Below are 13,394 nucleotides of genomic sequence, written 5' to 3' on the forward strand. Positions count from 1 at the left end.
TTAGGGATTATTCACGAACTCCTAGGTTTTTGCAGATAGACCCCTAAATCCATATACACTCTGAACCTTATAACAGAAGGTACATGGATAAATATCTTTCATTTGTCTGTCTGTTTGTTCACAAACTCCTAGGGTTTTGGAGATAGGCCCCATAACCATATATATTCTGATACCCTATCACTCCAGATACTTGGATAACTATTTAAAAAAAAATTGGTTAGGGTTAATGATTGAAGTTACGTGATGTATGGTTAGGTTAGGGATCATTCACGAACTCGCAGCAATGTGCAGGTAATTTGGCTAGTAGTATAATGAATTACAGTAGTCTAGTCTACTAATAACATGATTATGTATATGTTTTCTCAATGTAGACTCATCAGTATATTTCTTTACAAATGCAATATTTCTCAGATAACCTGCCATTCTTTCAATTTTGTCTATTTGTTCTTTCATGGACAGGTTTCTATCTATCAACACTCCTAAATCCTTCACTAATTTACTTACATCAATCTCATTTCCTCTGATATTTAGACTTTGAATATCCTCCAACCTACTTAGATCTCTTTTTTTCAACAACCAGACACTCGGTTTTATTCTCATTCAATTTTAACTTACACTAGCTTGTGGTACCCCCTTCATAGATTCTGGGTTCCAGACAAGTAATTTCCTATCTGTACACAATAGGTTCTCCTTTCAATGTAGTTCTTCATAAGCTCCAGTGCCTCATCTTCAACAAATATTTTTCAGACCTTCCACTAACAAACTATGTACCACAGTACATTCACCCTAATTTGCATCCTATGACGAAAATATGGTTTTTATACACATTAAATGCTAAATTATAAACAATAAACTGTTTTTTAATTCATCTTCATCTATATGTCACATAGATTCAAATAAATTGTTCTATTTGGTCATGTTTGCTTGATGTCATCACTTTCCATCTTTCCCATTGCATCCACAGTGTTCTGGTTGTCGTGGTGGACAGCCATTTGAACATGTTTGTACTTGACAAGAATAAAATATGACCCAATGATGGACATTTGGGCCATGGACCAGAAACTGAAAATAGAAATAAGATTTGACAAATAGTTTTATCTATCTTGTTTGCAAAATGAATTGTGCCTATACATATAACATACATGATATTATACAGTTAAATGAATAGTTTTTATGGTAGTTTGTTATATACAGTCTAGAGGGTGCAGTGTGAAAATATTTCCTATGCATATCTGTGATTTTAAGGACAACTGCTTTGGATTTGTGCTATATGATACTGTTGTATCCCTGTATTGTTTTAATCATTAGTAATTATTTGTAATTGACATGAATAAAATACGATCGTGTGAAAACATTTCCAATGCATATCTGTGAACTTGTAACGTAATTTTGTAACTGACAGATTTATTATGTGATCATGTGAAATTAATCAGTACAGTATTTACATGAAATATATGAAAGATTGGGTACCTGAAATAAATTGTCTTTTTATTTCAACATGTTCGACGGAGTGTCCATCACCACAACCATAATGCTGTGGATGCAATGGGAAACATAGAAAGCGATGACATCAAGCAAACATAACCAAATAGTGCAATTTATTTGAATGTGTCACAGATCCCCGTCTGGGGTATTGGCTGCATGTTACTGTGGTAAAGTAGCATGCAGTTGATACTTTAGGGTCTATATCGGGCATCCCCTACAGACCTGTGATAGAGGAGGATTCTGTTCATAGAGAAATGATGACACTATTATACTGCAACTGTCCCTCTGTTATGTTGCCCCTGACTGTCCTGTACCACTTCTCTGAATATTCATTTCCTTTTTTTTTTTTTTTTTTTGCCTACCCTGTGGTGAGGGATAGAATGCTGCAACTAAGTATTCCCACTTGAATCATAAGAGGCAAGAAAAACGGAATGGGGCTTAAGACTAGGCATCCTTCTCCATGTAGCCCCACAGGGGCCATTCCTAAAAATGTAAATGCATAAGAGGGTCTAGGAGTTTTCCAAACAGTACCCTAAGGTTTGGGTCTTTTAATGTTCATGAATGTGGTACAGATGAGAGTAAAAGGGAAGGGATAGGCAGTATGTTTGTGAGAAGAAAGATGGATGTGTTGGCTTTGAGTGAAACTAAGTTGAGAAGGAGGGGCGAGTGCGAGTTTGGGAGTGTAGTTGGGAGGTTCTCAGGAGTGAAGAGGGGACAAGGGAGAGAAGGGGTGGCTATACTAGTAAGTGAAGAGATAGGTAAATGTGTAGTGGAGTGGAAGGAGGTTTCTTCAAGGTTAATGTGGATGAAGGTGAAACTGGGAAAGGGGATGTGGGTTTTTGTAAGTGCATATGGGCCTGGTAATGAGAAGAGTGTAGAGGAAAGGGAGGCTTTTTGGATAGATTTAAATGAGTGTATAGAGGGATTAGGGAGAGATGTCAATGTATTTTGGGAGACCTTAACCACTTCCATACGGTGACGCCTACGTAGGCGTCATGAGGAGCAAGTGGGTACGAGACGATGCCGACGGCGGCGTCTTGATTATATTTATTGTAGTCGGACCTACGTAACCTCCATTCTCTCTAAACTGGCTTCATCATATTTTCTATGGTTATCAAAATTCACGGGTGAAAGAGAACGAACGATTGTGCACTGACTTTATTTTTTATAATGCGATTATTATGACGCAACATCGCACGTCGGGCAGCTAATGCTGCCAGACGTGCGATGTGCCCCGGAGTGAAGAGGTTAATGCTAGGGTAGGAAATGAACCAATAGAGTGGTTGGTAAGTGTGGAGTTCCAGGAAAGAATCATAGTGGAGAGTTGATGATGGAGATATGTCTAGAGTTGATGATAGCAAATACAGTGTTTAGGAAGAAAATCAAGCATAAGAATACATGGGCGAGGGTGGTGGATGGAAGGGTGGTAGATAGAGCATTAATGGACTAAGTGGTAGATAGAAGTACATTGGGAAGAGTTAAGGATGTACATGTTCTAAGGGGAGAGAAAGTGGGGAGAGATATAAGATCATTTTTTGGTGGAAGGCAAGTTGAGGGTGGAGGATAGATGGAGAAAGAGGAAAAGGACAAAAGGTAGGGAGGTGCTTGAAGTGAAATGCTTAAATGAGAAAGAAAAGAAGAAGGAGTATAAGAAGAAGCTGAGAGAGGAGTGGGAGGGAGTGAAGGATAGAGTAGAACTAGGAGTAGAGGAGGAATGGGGATGGTTCAAGGAGGGAGTCACAAGGTGTGCAAAGATGGTGTGTGGAACAAGGACAGGAGGAAATAGAAGGAAGGGTAGTGAGTGGTGGGATGAGGAAGTGAAGAAGGTTGTAGAAGAGAAGGGTTACAAAATAGGATGAGGGAATATGAAAGGTACAAAGAAAAGAGAAGAGAAGGAAAGCATAAGATAAAGGAGGCAAAGAGGAGAGCAGATGTGAAACGGGGGAAGAGTATGACAGAAAATTTTGAAAGTAATAAAAAGATGTTTTGGAAAGCAATTAAAAGAGGAAGAGGAGGGGAATCAAGTAGAGAAGAAAAGGTAAAAGGTGCAGATGGAGAGATGATAATGGAAGAGAAGCCAGTAAGAGGAAGATGGGCAGAGTATTTTAGGGAGTTGCTAAATGTGAAGGACGATAGGGAGGGAAAGGTAGTTGCGGTGGGAAGTGCCAAGAAAATGACTGATGAGTCAGGAAAATGGAGGAGAAATAAGGAAGGATGAAGTGAAGACAGTTGTTAAGATGATGAGAGCAGGTGAGCCACCTGTGATGGATGGATGTCATGCAGAATGTCTGAAAAAAGGAGGTACAGTGATGGTGGACTGGCTGGTGAGGTTATTTAATGTTTGTTTAAGAGGAGGTAGAGTACTGGAGGAGTGCCTATATAGTTCCACTTTACAAGGGAAAAGGGGGCAAGTGTGAGTGTAGTAGTTTCAGAGGGATTAGCTTGTTAACCCCTTCTATACGGTGCCGCACACATAGGCGTCATGAGGAGCAAGTGGATTCGCGACGCTGCCATATCGACGTCTTGATTATATTTATTGTAGTCACCCCTGTGTTTTTACATTCTCCCAAATGTGCCCCGAATCCCATTCTCTGTGGTTTTCAAAATTCGCGGGTGAAAGAGAGAACGATCGATATAAGCGGCGACTATATTTTACGATGCGAATATTATTTCGTTACGTCGTACGGCTGGCATTGGCTGCTGCCCGCGAGATTTAAGTCCCGTATTGAAGTGGTTAAGTGTAGTTCGGAAGGTTTATGGGAGGGTCTTGATTGAGAGGATTAAAAGAGGAACAGGAGTAATTGGTGAGTAACAGTGTGGGTTTAGGACAGGTAGAGGTTGTGTAGATGAGATTTTTGTGGCAAGACATATGCGAGAAAGCTATAGAAAAAGGTAAGGATGTTTTTGGGCTTTTATGAATTTGGAAAAGGCTTATGACAGGGTAGACAGGAAGGCACTGTGGGAGGTTTTGCAGATATACGGGATAGGAGGAAAGCTTTTAGGAGCTGTCAAGAGTTTTTACGAGAGTAGTAGAGCATGTGTCTGGATTAGAAATGGAGAGCAAGTGGTTTGAGGTAAAGGTGGGACTTCGTCAGGGATGTGTTATGTCACCATGGCTGTTCAATCTTTACATGGATGGGGTGGTGCGAGAGGTAAATGCAAGGGTAGTGGGTCAGGGATTGGAGATGGTTAAAGAAAATGGAGAAAAGTGGGAGGTGAGCAAGCTGTTGTTTGCAGGTGACACTGCTTGTGGCAGGATCAGAGGAGGGATTAACCCCTTCCATACGGTGCCGCACACGTAGGCGTCATGGGGAGCGAGTGTATTCGCGAGGCTGCCATATCGGCGTCTTGATTATATTTATTGTAGTCGCCCCTGTGTTTTTACATTCTCTCAAATGTGCCCTGAATCCCATTCTCTGTGGTATTCAAAATTCGCGGGTGAAAGAGAACGATCGATATAAGCGGTGACTATATTTTATGATGCAAGTATTATTACGACACGTCGTACGGCTGGCATTGGCTGCTGCCACTGAGATCTAAGTCCATGACGACTACGTGTGCGGCACCGTATTGAAGGGGTTAAGGAAGTTAGTGACAGAGTTTGGGAAAGTGTGTGAAAGAAGGAAGTTGATGATAAATGTGGGTAAAAGCAAGGTGATGAGATGTACAAGGGGTGAAAGTAGCAGCAGACTGGAAGTATGAAGGGAGAGCGACTGGAGGCAGTGGATAGTTTTAGATACTTAGGTATGAATGTGATAGGAAAGGGAGGAGTGGAGATGGAGGTAGAATGTAAATTGAGAGAAGCAAGTAAATGCCTTAGTGGATAAGTGTAATGAGAAATAGACATTTGGGAATGTATGCTAAAGGGAGATTATATGAAGGGGTGATTGTGCCAACAGCACTGTATGGGGTAGAAACATGGAACATAAGAAAGGAAGAGAGAAGGAGTTTGAATGTGTTTGAGATGAGGTGTCTGAGAAATATGACAGTTGTTACTAGGATGGACAGAGTGAGAAATGAGGAGGAGAGGAGGAGAATGGGAGTGGAAAGGGAGTTGGGAGATAGGTTGGACGAAAGAGTATTAGGATGGTTTGGACACATGGAAAGAATGAGTGAAGAAAGATTAGTAAAAGAGGTGTGGACGGCAGATGTAGGAGTGAACATGAGGAGGTGACTTAGGATGAGATGGATGGATAGGGTAAAAGGGGCTTTGGGGAGGAGGGGAATGTCTGTTGAGGAAGGATAGGAGAGGACAGAAAACAGGGTGAATGGAGAATGGTTGTATATGGATGATGTTGTGATCCATGAGGTGGAATGGGTGGGGGTCGGGGGAGAGGGAGTATGCGTGAGAAAAATTTGACACAGCACGTCAGCATAAGGGGACGGAGAGGGGGGGTTGCTGATTCAATGAAACGGCCTTGCTGTGGATGTGCTGTGTCTTGCGACACTGCTTTTGACTCAGGGCAGTGGACAAGATGCAGAGATGTCCTGTTATCCACGAGGTGCCAAGATAAGAGGGAGGGAGGAGGGTGGAGGCAAGTGAAGAGTGAAAGGGATAGATTGGGTGGGAGTAGAGATGCAGCTAAAAAAACTGCTGTTTTTTTTTAAAGAATTTTTTTTTCTACCTGACTTTTTGCTCACTATCCCTTAACTTTAACCTACAATCATACATAACATAATTGGATCACAAGCCCTCTGCTGAATAAATAAATGAAAATAATTGATTCAATAATAGGGTTATAACATAACTTATAGGTATAAGATTTAGTTTTGGTTAGTTTGTCACTGCACTCAACACCACTCACAGCTTGAAGCTGGTTGTTAGTTTACCATCGACCACTACATGAACAGATTTCTGTGTTCTCTCTCCTCTGCAACGTATATTAATCGTATTGTCAAATGAGTGATAGATATCATTAGTAAGTCAAGAAAAATGTGTCGTCTGCTACACCATTTTGAGTATTTCGCTGTTTGTCACATTTAAGGTAATTACTATTTAGCAAAAAAAAAAAAAAAAAAAAAAAAAAAACATGTAAATGAACAGACACGAAAATGTAATAAAAAGAATACTGGGCGAGTTGCTATACTTGTCCGAAACCTTTTTAAAACTGTGCCAAAACTAAGTGGGGCAACTGTACATTGTAAAATAAATAAAACACATCAAAACATGAAACCACAGCAAATAGAAGTGCCCTAACACCATAGAAAACCTTAAGTGAGGGGTATACTGATTTATTTGATATTCTAACATATAAAAATTATTGTAATATGGTTATTTTCCTTGCTGAGTTATTTTAAAACAAAATATATAAAAACACGAAAATATCCATGTTTAAAAAAAAAAAAACACGATTTTTTCTGAGTTGCATCTCAAGGATTTATGTATGATTGTAGGTTAAAGTTAAGTGATAACAAGCAAAAAGTCAGGTAGAAAGTAAGCTCTGAGCCTCGATGGGTGGCGGGGAGTACAACAGTTTCCCCTCATTACTATGTTAACCCCTTTTCCATTGTCCAAGTGGCGGATCTGTGTTTAGGCAACGTCCACGGTCATTATGGGAAATTGGAGTGTTTAATCTTTGAAGAGTATGCTAAGATAAAAGATAAATTTTGTAAGGCAGCCAGCCAATAGCCATACTGGCCCATATACAGTATCTATACTTGTTGCAGGCTTGCAGGATCTGACAGCGACTAAAACGGTCAATTACTTGTTTATTTTTATACTCTGTCTAACAAATTTGGACAAGATTAAAAAATATTAAAAAAAAATAAAAAAAAATAAATAAATAAAAACTTATAAAAAACAAGTTTATATAAAAAAAAAATGCGATTAAATTTTTTTTTTTGCGTCTATAGGTGGGAGTGGTTTTTATGCCTTTGTTTTTTTTTTACTACCTCCCTTGTAAGGGGGAAAAAAAGCCTTTGGTATATGTATGTCACAGATATGGATGAAAATTGATTAAAAAAACAGTTTGTTTATAATTTAGCATTTAATGTGCATAAAACCCCCACAGTATCTAAAGCAGCACTCAAGTCCAAAAGGATCAGAACACCACACTTTCTATCATCCATCAAAAAAATCAAATCATTCATCACAGAACATAGCACAGTTTCAGTTGAATATAACTGTCTACAAGCTGATTCTTCATCAGGCAAAACTTGTTTTAATTGTAAAAATTCTTCAAGTTGATTTAGAATTACATATTCTATCATCTTTGATAAGAAAGATGAATTTGACACTGGTCTACACAAGCTTAAAAGTTGACTATTTAGAGCTCCCTTGAGAATAGTTTTAATAAAAGCAACTTTTCACTTGACTATGCATAAGTTGATTATTTCGAGATGAATCTTCAAAATATTGCTAATCTTCAAGCTATTAAAATCAGATATTGGATAAGGATCACCCTCACTGTGAGTCTCAACTTCACTTTTCACAATTTTTCCTTAATCTTACCAGTATCAACACAATGAAATAGAGATAATTTGGTATTATTTTAGTTGTGCACACCTATGCAATATAGCATTAGAAAATTAAATATTAATTTTTTAAATTATAATACATGAATGTAATATGCTATTTTCTTGGCAAAAATAAAAAACAAAAAACCTTGCTACAAGCAAATCTACTAAAGAACAAAGCTGCTAGGATTTGGTCCAGACGCCATGCCAGTCCAGTCACTATCAGACGATAGCTTTCACATTGTGGACCAGATGTTCTCCAACTCCAAGTGATGTCAATAAGCACTATTACAAAGACAATAGGGCTTCCTTGGACTTTATGGGAGAATTGGTACCAAAATGGTACCAAATTACTAAATATAGGTTAGGTTACATAAGTTTGTTGGGTTTGGTCGGTTGGATTAGGTTAGAATAAACTAATATATCATCCTTTCATTTCTTCGACCTTGGCATCTATCAGAAACATGGTACATCATTCAGCCGCTGAGACTTCATTCGTTAATGAATAGTTTTTAGCAACTTTTTTTTATTGATTTCTGCCAAGGAAATCACATATTACATTGATCCAAATACAATTTTTAGAATAATTAATTTTCTCTTGCTATATTACATAGGTGTGCACAACTAAAAATTTACCAATAATTTTACTTCATCACAGGCCCGAGCACCACTCCTAGATTTCAAACTTTTGATAACCCCAGAACCACTCTATATCTTCTCTTTTTTTTCTCTCAGATAATTCCTTATCACCAAAACCATAATATACATTATCCTTGGCAGAAATAAATAATAGAAACAGTTGCTAAAATAAAAATCTATTAATAAATAAACGTTTGTTTTGGTAGAGGCAGAGGTTGAGAAAATTTGTAAAAGGTGTTTAAAGTTTCATGTATCTGGTTTTTAGTTATTGAATAATTCTTCACCACAAAATTTGTAACAATTTTTAGATAAGCATTTTTTTTCATAATCCCTTTGACTTTGGCTTCAACTGAGGAAAAAGTAAAGTGTGTCCTTTGGTTGGCTGAACTGAAATTTACTATTGCTGTACAAAGAAAGTTTAGAACTGAATACAATAAAGAACCAATAAACAGGCAATAGTTATAGTGTTCCTATAAGGTGGTTCTTTATAATTATATTAATAATAATAATCATTATCATTATAATGTATTCAATTCTAAACTTTCTTTGTACAGCAATAGTAGATTTCAGTTCACCCAACCTAGGGACACACTTTACTTTTTCCTCAGTTGAAGCCAAAGTCAAAGGGATTCTGAAAATGTATATTTTTTTACTTATCTAAAAAATTGTTACAAGTAACAAGTTCAAAACTTTTACTTTAACTTGCACGGCCGTCGATATTATTTTAACGTGTTTGGGTCTCCTTTACCCTTGTAACACCAATATTTTTTTCTTTACACCTCTTTTCATCAATATTCATCACGCCTGACTACTTACCACAGCACATTGCAGTGAAGCAAGTCTAGTATCAGCACAATTTACGATGCACACCACACATTCCTTTTTGTTTGTAAACAAACTAGAACTGACGAATTCAGGGTTGCCGCGTTTTCTACACTGCTGTGTAGAATGGAAGTGTTGCCATACCGGGGCATACATTTTTCTCGGGTGTGTGCATACTTTCATAGCAAGATATACTTGTCAAACTTTGACAAAATGTTGGTTCTAGTTTTATTCTTGAATGTATATAAGGCCCACATGCCCTAACATATTCAGTAAGATATAATTTTTTTCTTATATTATTATCGCTAAAAGAAAGCTGAAACTTTAGCGTTGAATTTTTTTTTCTACACCGTAAAAACGTATCTTTTGGGGTACAATATTTTATAAGACAAGTAACACAATTACCAACAAAAGTCATATTTTGATGTACCATTTATTTGATAACTAGTTCTATGGTTTTTAAACAAAAAAATTAGTTTTTAAAATGTTTTGAACAGCCCGCTGATATATAGAAAAAAATTCCTCGTGTCCTTGTGCAGTTGCCTCATGCCGCTATTTTTCAACGCTTTGGTAAAAAATTCTACGGAACGGCAGCCCTCCTGACGATACATCCGTTTTTTATGAAAACGACATTAAGTGAAACTACAGTTTTCAATTACAGTCGTATACAGTAGTGTCACATACTTTCACTTCCCTTTGCTATATTTTTTTTTTTCCCCAGGTCCCAAGTGCCTGTTTTCTCGTTTTCAGTTTTACTTTTTTCGTACTAGGGACACTTATGATATCAACGATGCCTTTCTCCGTTTCTCGTTTAGCTAAATCATTCAAATATATTCCAGTGTGATGGCATCCATACAAAAGTTATTGATTTTAATGGATTCCATGTCCTTAGTTAACTTTACACTTAAAACAAGGCTGTTATTACTAAGAATTGTTTAAGCATTGGCCACATATATTAATACAACAAGGCAAACAAATTGGCTATTAAACTATACAACGAAAATATAATCTACACATTCACGTAAATAGAAAAGCCTATAAACGAGGGAATAAATAAAGCACCCGTGAATAAAGATACCAGAAGTCATACATGCGTAGACACAAACAACGTAAACTAGTCAAGCAATGATATAATCAATGAAGTCACTGTAGACACACACACGGAAATCAGTCACAGGCACTTTTTTTTTTACGAGACACTGTATTTGACGTCGATTCACCAACGAACACGAAGTATAACATCACATTTATTTACGCAGTTTGACTGTTCCAGTCTGTACGCAGGTAGCGTAACTATTGTCAATGGTGGGCAAAGGATGTAGGAAGTTAACTGGCTTGAGGTTATGTCTCCAACAGTCTAATAACACGGTCCGGCTAAGCTGTAAGAGCAATCTGACGGTCCCAATGCATTTTGGGTACGACATCGCCTTTTCTCCACCTCCTCCTCCTTCTTGCCTGCCTGCTTATCTACTTCTGTTGATCGTAAACCACCCGAACGATGTAGTTTATGAGAAACAGTTTACACGTGTTGGTAACAATATGAAGACTAGCCTCTGTTGGACATTAGTTTTAAACTTTCGTATATTGTATGTAATTCTGCAGTGGTGCAGGAGTTTACACCTATTATTTTGTAATATTGCTCTTCATTACTTACTCAATATTCATAGGATTCCTTAATCACAATACCGTGTGTTGAAAAGTCCCCCACATGTACTTCGACGCGGTATTTTGGCTTATAGCATCGCCGCCACAGAAATGGGATGAACCAGGAATGGATATAGTGTGTAGAAATAGCTGGCCTTCGGCCTTATATTACTTGTGTGTAGGTTAAGTCTATAGTACGCCTGTACTACATGCATTTGTATCCTCTTGAAAGCACAACATAAGCCCTGCCGAGCCATGTTTCGGTCAGGATGGGTCGTGTGCTACTTTAACGTACGCATGAGGCCTATATAAAGATACCAGGTTTTGGTGTCCGCCCCAGTTCCTTTCTGTACTTGTAACCAGCAGTGCCCGACCCGAGGCTCGCGGTCACTTTTGTGGTTTAGGGCAGGGCCCCGAGCCCTACCCGCCGATCCAGCTTAGGTCGACACTCGTGCTAACCAGAATAAAGCCACCAAACTCACTCGAGTCTCCTTCACTAACCTCGGCACCTAAGCACAAGTAACATTCCCGTAATGTTACAACCGCATTCAGATTTTTCACTGATAACAGAACCATCTCAGAAAATATGTATTACATTGCTGTAGTGTTGAGGTATGAAGGGCAACCAAGGAAGGAAATCAATGCAGTGGCCTTTATCTTTCTCTTTATTTACTGAATCAGGCGAGAATGTGGTGAGCCTTAGGTCTGGAGCTGGAGGTTCTCAATCCGGCGTTAGGAGAGAGAGAAGGTCTTGGAGATTGTTGATCCTTGATCCGATGGTAGGAGAGAGGTCTTGGAGCTAGTAGAGTTGTTGCTGTTGCTGGTGAAGAGGCTGCTCTTGCGAATTGTTAGGTAAGACCACCCGCTCGCGCGGGATCGGTTTTGTGGGAGGTGAAGAATGTCTGTAAGAAAATGAAGAGATAGTAGTGTATAAAAGAGGGCTTTTGCCACCGGGCGATTAAGGATAATTATTTCGTGGTGTCGTGGTTTTGGAGGTATGGGCAGGAGACTTGGGGTTGGAGACTGGGATTAATGTGTAACCGTCTGGTTACGTAGGAATATCTATTCTTCTTATCCTCATCCAACAAAGTTAGAAAACGAGTAGGAGGTTTAGTCTTAGGGAAAGATAGAGAAATTGAAAATAATTTTAATGGTAGGTAAACTGAAATGAGAAGATGTAGTAGGAGAGAAAGTTGGAAATGAAAATAATTTCAGTAGAAGAAAAAGTTTATGTAGTTGTGTTAGTTTTGTTTGCGATATGGTTGCGTGTTTATTCTACACGTAGAGGAATGATGCCTCCAACGTGTATACTTATAGCCTGACAATTAATGGGCTATATACATTGTTGTTATTATTATTATTATTATTATTATTATTATTATTATTATTATTATTATTATTATTATTATTATTATTATTATTATTATTATTATTATTATTATTATTATTATTATCATTATTATTATTATTGTTGTTGTTGTTGTTGTTGTTGTTGTTGTTGTTGTTGTTGTTGTTGGATTATCATCATTACTATCATTATTATTGTTGTTATCACCAGTCAAAGTTGGTGAAGGGATACATTATTGATAAGTGCGGCTATACACGACTTATCGTGTACACCGCACGTGGGAGGGGCCCAGCTGACAGATAGTCTGTACGGTATGGTCTAGGTGCAACGTGTTGTATTAGGTGTTTGTGTCTGTCGTGCAATTTTTCTAGGTGTCTCGTGTGAAGTTTGTGTTGGTTGAGTGGACGGATGTTGGAAACTCGGTGTAGGGAATCAGCGGCTCTGAAGCTCGGTTGCGTGAATAAGCTGGTTCTGGCAGGTCATTCGTATGTAGATTGTACAGAGTGGGAGCAAGGACTGACCATTGCGGTACTCCAGCCCTCAGCACAAAAGGTTGGGACAGACAGTCCCGCCACTTTATTCTTATTGTCCTGTCGTCCAGGTAATTGCAGAGCAACCTTGTGAACGGCAGGGCAAAGTCGAAATTGTGGTGCAATTTTTACTTAAGGCCTTCATGCCAGACAGTATCGAATGCCCTCTCCACATCCTTACAAACCAAAATGGCTTTACCAGGGCGACCGTCTAGCGGTCTTTGAACCCATTGAATGATCATGGAAATGGCGTCGTCTGCACCGCGCCCCGGCCGAAAACCAAACTGGCAGTCCCTCAGCACATTCTCCGTCTCCAGGTACACGGTCAGGAGGCGGCAGAGGACGTGCTCAAATACCTTACCAAAGTACTCCAGAAGGGAGATCAGCCGGTATGAAAGGGGGGAGGAGGCGGGTTTCTGGGGTTTGGGTATGAGAATGGTGTGGGAGGCCTTGAAAAGTCGTGGGAAGTA

General features: G+C 38.7%; 1 protein-coding gene across 5 annotated transcripts in view; it reads right to left on the minus strand.

The window, feature by feature from the left end:
* The window catches only part of LOC143029155 (gem-associated protein 8-like), a 44,952-nt gene extending 34,152 nt beyond the window's left edge, over positions 1 to 10,800 (minus strand). For 2 of the 5 annotated variants that reach the window (XM_076191631.1, XM_076191632.1), the window contains exon 1: positions 9,397 to 9,565. Coding sequence is in view for 2 of the 5 variants with exons in the window: in XM_076191628.1 (XP_076047743.1) it covers positions 9,397 to 9,585 (189 nt within the window). In the remaining 3 variants the exon portion in view is untranslated. Of the gene's footprint in view, positions 1 to 9,396; positions 9,654 to 10,657 lie in introns of those variants that run through there. The other 3 variants (XM_076191633.1, XM_076191628.1, XM_076191630.1) reach the window with 3 other exon arrangements.
* Between the last annotated feature and the right edge of the window lie 2,594 nt (positions 10,801 to 13,394).

The sequence above is a fragment of the Oratosquilla oratoria genome, chromosome 10, assembly GCF_046742065.1.
Source record: "Oratosquilla oratoria isolate Oo_2021 chromosome 10, ASM4674206v1, whole genome shotgun sequence".
NCBI classification, from domain to species: Eukaryota; Metazoa; Arthropoda; class Malacostraca; order Stomatopoda; family Squillidae; genus Oratosquilla; species Oratosquilla oratoria.